The sequence below is a fragment of the Geospiza fortis genome, unplaced genomic scaffold (assembly GCF_000277835.1).
Source record: "Geospiza fortis unplaced genomic scaffold, GeoFor_1.0 scaffold213, whole genome shotgun sequence".
NCBI classification, from domain to species: domain Eukaryota; kingdom Metazoa; phylum Chordata; class Aves; order Passeriformes; family Thraupidae; genus Geospiza; species Geospiza fortis.
This window is the reverse complement of record NW_005054399.1, coordinates 1,588,652-1,596,014: the sequence shown is the minus strand read 5'-3', so window position 1 is coordinate 1,596,014 and position 7,363 is coordinate 1,588,652. Positions and strand designations below refer to the sequence as shown.

General features: G+C 48.7%; 1 protein-coding gene across 1 annotated transcript in view; it reads left to right on the top strand.

The window, feature by feature from the left end:
* Positions 1–6,373: 6,373 nt before the first annotated feature.
* The window catches only part of ZNF598 (zinc finger protein 598), a 14,374-nt gene continuing 13,384 nt past the window's right edge, over positions 6,374–7,363 (top strand). The window contains exon 1 of the mRNA XM_031061070.1: positions 6,374–6,502. Within this exon, the coding sequence (XP_030916930.1) occupies positions 6,374–6,502 (129 nt within the window). The remainder of the gene's footprint in view (positions 6,503–7,363) is intronic.

Here is a 7,363-nt window from a genome sequence, read left to right as displayed (position 1 = left end):
TGCTGTGCTCTCCCCTCCCACCACACACATTACTGCAGCCACTCAGGATTTGTGGCTTTGGAGAATGAGCTAAATGAATTTGATGTCCCAGAAAGAGGCACTTGAAAGCGAAACCGGTGGGGTTTAATGACAGCATTTTCCACATTTTTATGATAATGACTCTGGTGTTTATTGGAAGGTTAGCAACTCAGCCGAGCAGGAAAACAAAGCAATCGGAGAGGCCAGCCCTGCCATGGGGCCTCTGCACTCCTGGGCATTAATGCCTGCTCTATTCATGACATTTTTTGGCCATTTGGGCTCTCCAGCACATCCCTGTGGGAGTATGAGAGGATGAAGGTGACATCACTTGGGATGAAGAGGAACAGAGCCTGCCCTCCTGCACTCTGCAAACTCATCCAACTCTGCTAATTGGGATCATCCTGTTCTTCAGGCTGGGAAACTGAGGCACAGAGCGTTCAGCACATTGCCAAAGACCACCCAAGGAATGGAAGTTTGGCCCAGGTAACCTGGAATCTCCTGCTCTAAGGGCCTTCACTTGGCCACTGCCCAGCTCTGCCTTCCTGCGCAGGTTGGCCTGGGAGAGATGGACACAAATCAGCCAAAAGCAGCGTCACGACTGTGAAATCAGCTGGAGGCACAAAACCGAAGTTGGAGGTTGGAGAAGGGATGAGTTTTGCTGTCCATGCCATACCAGGCAGTGCCAGGCACTGCCCAAGGTGGAGCACAGCCAGTGCTGCTGTGAGGAGGTGATTTCCAGACAAGGTTGGAAGCTCAGCAGCTGAGTGAGCTGGGACTGCAGGTCCCACTCCAAAATGTGAGATTTTTGTCACATTTGTGTGAATACCCTGCTGCCCAGGACACTGCTCTGATTCACCAGCCCTGCCCAAATTCCTGCACTTCCCCTCCTTTCCCAGATTCACATCCCTGCTGCCTCTTACTTCAACCTGGGAGTGAGCAAAGTCTTGATGGCAAGGAAAAGATATTCCCACACGTGTGGCTCAGTAAATCCTGATGTTTTCCAACACCCATGGCAGTGCTGAGCTCCTGGGCAATCAGAGCAGTGTTTGTGTGGGGCTGGGATGAGGCACTCAGCCAGGAGGACCCAAACAGCTCCTGTCCCTCAGGTGCTGTGGCGGCAGCACACCAGAAAGCCCCAGCAATAACAACCTTTGCCATTTTCTCACATCTCAAGTGTGTCCTTGTGTAACAAACTCGGATCACGGAGCAATTCCTGCCCCCGGTGATTCAGAACGTGATTAAATGCTATTTGTCTGTTCCTCTGAAATAAAGGAGCAGCAGTTGCTACAAACAAATTACGGTTTCAAGCTGTGAGGTAAAACACACCTTGACTCCTGAGAAAGCTGCTGCAGGCTTTGGTGGCTCTGAAGAGAAAGAGGAAACAACAAGGGGTGTTTCCTAGTGTTGCAGATCTTGCTAAAGTGCACTAAATTAATTATTTGACTCCTAAGAAGCAACTTATTCCCCACTATTTTTAGCCTCACGCACTATTTTAAGAGGTTTTGTCTTCAGGGTCCAGTCACGTGGAAGTTAAACAGAAGGCAGTGAAGTCTCCAAAGGATAATAAACTATCTCAAATTACTTAGCTAATGGAACAAAGAGTACTGTAAATGTCACACAGGATAGAACAAGAGCAAGAGAAACCTTTACACGAAACAATGGATCCATTAGCGCAAAGGTAAGGAAAAAACCCCACAGACTTGTGATACTTGCGCAGAGCTTCACGGAGCTGCTGCTCCAAGCCAAGGGAATTTGTTTCCTCTCTTGGATTCAGTGCTGAGCTCACACCACAATCACCCACACTCTCAAGGCATTGATCCTTTAGGATGTCAAAGCCCTTTACAGACAATAGCTAAGCCCCAGGTGAGTCAGTGGAATTATTTCTGCTTCAAACCCAGGTACAGAGGGAACCACTGAATCACTGATGGGAGACCAAAACCAAACAGACGTCCAGACTCACCAAAGCCACCGAGGGGTCCTTGCCTCCAGCTTAATGAAGTTGTCCATCATCCTGCAAGCTGCAGGAGTGACCCTTCACTCCTGGCCTGACTCATCAGCTGGACAGCCCAGCTCTGGTGGGGCCTCCTGGGTGAGAACATGGACTGTGAGACACCATCACCCACCCTGCCCTGCATTTTGCCTCTCCTGTGCTTGGCAGAAAATCAAAAGTCTTCAAACACATCAAGGGCTGCAGCAGCAGCATCACAGAGTGGTTTGGGTGTGACGTAACACCACCAAGGAACCATGATGAGAAATTCTCCACCATCGGGGATGACAGTGCTGCCTCAGGAAAGCAGCAAAGACAAAAACTCTGAGAAGCAGGGAAAAGAGCAGGGAGAAAAGATGCCATGGGCTGCTGTCTGAAATGTGAGCAGATCCTCAGCCCCCTCCAGTCCACGAGTCAGGCTTTCTCCTGGAAGTAATTCCCAACCCCACCAGAGAGTTAATACCCAGATGTGTGAAGTGCAGAGTACATTTGGCTCTGCTCTGCAGAATTTGCTGTGAGGAGAAAGAGTTGGGAGATGAATCTTCCATTTGACAGTCCTGAGATCTCCTAACCAAAGCCCACACAACTCCCAAGAGCTCTCCTCTTCTCCTGAAATGTAATTAGCTGAGGCTCTCCAGCACACGTGTGAGACGGCTGGAGGGCTCGGAGGGGTGTAGATGAGCATAAATCTGCCTTCAGGCAAATCTGCAAGGGTTAAGGTTGGAAAAGTCCTCTAAGATCCCCGTGTCCAACCATCAGCCCACCCCCTCCTCGTTCACCCCTAACCCGTGTCCCCAGGTGCCACATCCCCACATTTACTGAGCAGTCCAGGGATGCGACTCCACCCCTGCCCTGGGCAGCCTCTGCCAGGGTGTGACAACCTTTTTTCCATGAAGAAATTTCCCCTAATATCCAATCTGAACCTCCCCTGGTGCAACTTTGGACAAGGGCCTGGAGAACCAGGACAAGGGAATGGCTTCCCACTGCCAGAGGGCTGGGTTAGATGGGATTTTGGGAAGGAATTCTTGACTCAGAGCATGGGGAGGGTGCCCAGAGAAGCTGTGGCTGCCCCTGGGTCCCTGGCAGTGTCCAAGGCCAGGCTGGACAGGGCTTGGAGCAGCCTGGGACAGTGGAAGGTGTTGGGATTGGACTGGATGGGCTTTAAGGTCCCTTGCACCCCAAACCATTCCAGGATTCCATGCAATGAGGTACCTGTGGGAAGCCACTGCTCAGGGGCTGGCTGAGACTTATTTTCCTTAAAGCAGAACGCTGAGAAAATCATCACTTTCAGCAGAAACTTTATCAAATGAAGACAAATTTCCCCGTTCTGCACTGAGAGCCTTGGCTGCAAATGAGCCATGTCGGCAGCAAGCTGGGAATGGGAAATTAATCCAAGGCTCAACCTTTGGTTCTACACTTGGACAGGATCTCAGAGCTGAACAATAAATATCGGGGCTGGGGCTCTGCTGAGTGCAATGGGCTTGTTGTGCTCATCTCCAGACGGATCAATTATTCCAAAGTGTATTTATTGCTGATGAAATGACTGGAGAAGGCCTTTTCCTGCAGTTGTTATGGGATATTTAGTGAGTAAACATGGAAATCAACTATCCCAAGTGTCAATATTAACCCTTTTTCTTGGGAAGAAAACATTCCCTACCTACCAACACACAGAACTAAGCACCAACTAAGATATTTAGAACCCAGTTAATTCTATAAAAATTTCTTTCTTTATATTTCAGGGTCACACTGAGTGCTAAGATCCAACTTTCATTTGCAATCATCAGAGAAATAAACCAGCATCTTTAAATCATCAGCAAAGAATGATTCAATCCCTTCAAACAGGCTTATAAAAACCTCTCTGCACCACAAAATAAATTAATCTCAACACATGACTCACAGGCACCAGCAGGAGGGTTCTCCAGAAGGGTGAGGAGCTGGAAACAGGATTTGGTGAAGTTTGAAGGTTTCAATGTTGGCTTTTTAGCAATTCTTTGCACTGCTTGATGATGGTGGGAATGCCAGGAGAGTGGGAATATCTTGTGTGATGATGTCAAAATGGAACAGAGAGGGTTTTTTTTGGCATTTTACAGCTGTGGAAAGATGTGTCCAACTGCTGGAAAAGCCATGGTAGCAGCAGCACTGCGTTAGCAGGATATGGAATCATGGAATCACAGAATCACTGAGGCTGGAACCGAGCTCCAACACCACTGAGTCCAACCACGCTCCCAGCACTGCTAAGGCCACCACAAACTCGTGTCCCCAAGTGCCACATCCAGGGGTGGGGACTCCCACACTGCCCTGGGCTGGACAGCCCAATCCATGAAGGAATTTTCCCAATATCCATGAAGGTTCCCTGGTGCAGCCTGAGGCTGTGGTGCCATGGAAGGCCTGCTCCAAGCTGCTCTTGGAGGAAGAACAAGAGGCACCAGTTAAGGACACCCAACTCTGGCAATGGCACCGTGCCACAAGCTGGGATGTGGGCAGGGATGGGTCATCCCACGGTGGATGTAGAGATCAGGGATGGATCTGGCCTCCAGAAGGAACTCTGGAAGGAACACAGATGATCTTTAAGGTTCCTTCCAGCCCAGGCCACTCTATGATGTCCTTACGTGGGTTTTGTTCCAAATGAACTCCCTGGATCTGAGAACTGAGGATGGGATGTGACCTGGCACGAGCTATCAGAGTTGGGGGAAGTTCACCTGCACCACAAAGGGACATGGAATCTTCAGTGGTTCCCCCCCAGCCACTGATTATAACAAATATCATCCCAAAAGCAGAAAATGCCCCAGCTGAGGAGCTGCTGCCTGTGTGGTGAACAGCAGGACCAGGAACACCACACACTCCTCACAGCAAACCACACTGCTGTGGACACACTGTGCAGGACCAGGGCTTTGGATCAGGTCCTTGGTGCTCCTGGGCTGGTGGGAAGTGATGTCCCCAACTCTGAAATGTCCCAGCTCTTGCTGAGTGTCTGTGTCCCATCGTCCTGGCAGTGAGTAATGTCCCTTTCCATCCCAGCTGCTCAGGTGTGTTTATGATCCCGAGCCATGGTGTCACTCCCCAGCCAAGTGACACTCAGGGCAGCACATCACTGCCAGCAGCCTCCAGCTCATTTCATGCTAATTGCTCTCCAAAATTGGGTGATGCAGTTGGGGCACAAAAACATTTTCAACAGTGTCATTAATTCGGGGAACATTTCCTGGAGTAATTACAGCCAGCATCACCAGTCATTCCTAATTATTCCACGCAGCCCCACCCAAACACACTTCAGGCTTGATTAGCAAGACGTGTGTTATCCCACTCCACGCTCGAGAGGGATAAATGGGGCTCTCTAGGAGAAAGTAAATATTACCTGTTGTACCCAATGATCCAAATCGTTCAAATCCTTCATTATCTGCTCCCAAACACTTAGCAAAGCTATTACTTAATTTATTTGATGGCACAGATGTCATTAACCGAGGCTGGTGAACATCATGGGATGTTTTAATGATCTGTTTGATGAGCTGCTTTGTCCTGAAATGATTGTTTATGGCTCAAAGAAAACGAAGAGCAACTTTTGACTCAAATGACAAGGAATTCAGCGAAAAGAAAGGAACCATAAAGGTGCTAGTCAGATCTTCCAGGAAGACCCTAGGAATTCAGTAGGAATTTCATCATGGAGTGACAGGACAAGGGGGAATGGCTTCCCACTGCCAGAGGGCAGGGATAGATGGGATGTGGGGAAGGAATTCCGGGCTGTGAGGGTGGTGAAGGGGCTGGGACGGAATTCCCAGAGAAGCTGCGGCTGCCCCTGGATCCCTGGGAGGGTTGGACAGGGCTGAAAACACGCAAGGACAGTGGGAAGTGTCCCTGCCATGGCAGGGGCGGCACTGGGAGGGCCTTGAGGTTCCAACCCAAAGCATTCCGAGGTTTTATGACTCAGTGATCCTACGCTGGTCACTTAGCAGGGATCCGTGGGGAAAAAAAGGTGGGAGGCAGCGAACTTTGAAACACTGCCTGTGTGTTCCTCTGTGCTACCGCCAAACAAGCTTTTATCCTTTTTTTTAAATTTATTTTTTCCTTTCTCCCCATTTACAGAGGAACATGGCTGCTGTTGAAGCATTTTTCCCTGCTCCTGGAGCACCCTCTCCTGTCCAAGCAGCAGCAATTCCCCTCTGTGAGAAATGCATATTATATGATTGGCTCTTCACAAATATTAAAATTAATACTATATGTGTTATGTTGGAAAGTTATGTTGTATTAATATTTTCTTAGTAGTGCTGTATTATATCTTTTTAAGTAGTGTGGTAAATATAGTTTTTAGGCTATAGCAGAATATTAAAATAGAAACTATGTGAAGTAAGATACTTTTTGTAACTAGTTCAAGGAATGGATAAAATAATCCAGAAATTCTTCGAAGAGAAAACAGCAACAAGACACCAAGATCTCAAGAAAAGAATTATTGCCTCCTCAGACTTCGAGGAGCCAAGAAAATTGATTTACAAGCTGAAGGGGGAAGTAGACATTAAGCAGAAACACCTTCAGTTTTGAATAAAGTATGACGTGTATGAATATGCAATAGGCTATTGTTTTTAAGGGTTAAGCCTCTGTTAGTGGGTGTCTTTTTTTGGGCTTATTTTGCCCAGAAAAGGTACCCAGACTTTCCGTAACTCTTTGTTTTTATCGTCTCATATTGTCCTAATCCTAATTGTCCAAATTATTATCGCTGTAATTATATTGCTATAACTATTTTTTTTACTATTAAACTTTTAAAATTCTAAAAACAAGTGATTGTTTTTCACACCTGGGCTGTCTCCGCACAGGGGGAACCGTGTGGGACTCACCCCCTGCAGCAAATAAAGATTTATTCATGTTACACTGGGCTCGTTTGTGTTCCTGCTCTCGTGGATACCAAACCCCAGTGTCTGCGGTGTTTCAAGTACGTTTTTAACACTTTTATTTCCCCAGTCACCCCCGGTTTACTTGGGAAAACACACGGCTGGGTTATAAAATTTAAAATTAAATCAAGCGGCGGAGTTGGCGATCTGATGAATCCGTGGAGGGTCTGTTGGCACCCCAGGGGAGGCGTTTGTCCGGGGAAAAATCCCACATCCATCAGTAGCGGGGCACGGCAGTGGGATCAGGGCCCCCGTGTCCCCACAGACTGAGGGAGCAGGAGCGGCCCTGGGTCCCTCATGTCCTCACAGACTGAGGTGCAGAGTCCGAAGTCCCCATGTCCCCACAGCCAGGAAGGACCTCGGGAAGGACCAAACGTGTCCGAGACCGCCAAGCACGCCCGGGGTCCTCCTCCGCCTCAGAGCCACCACCGAGCAGGAGCCAGAGCGGCGCAGCCGGGGCCGCTCCGCCCCGTCCCTCTCT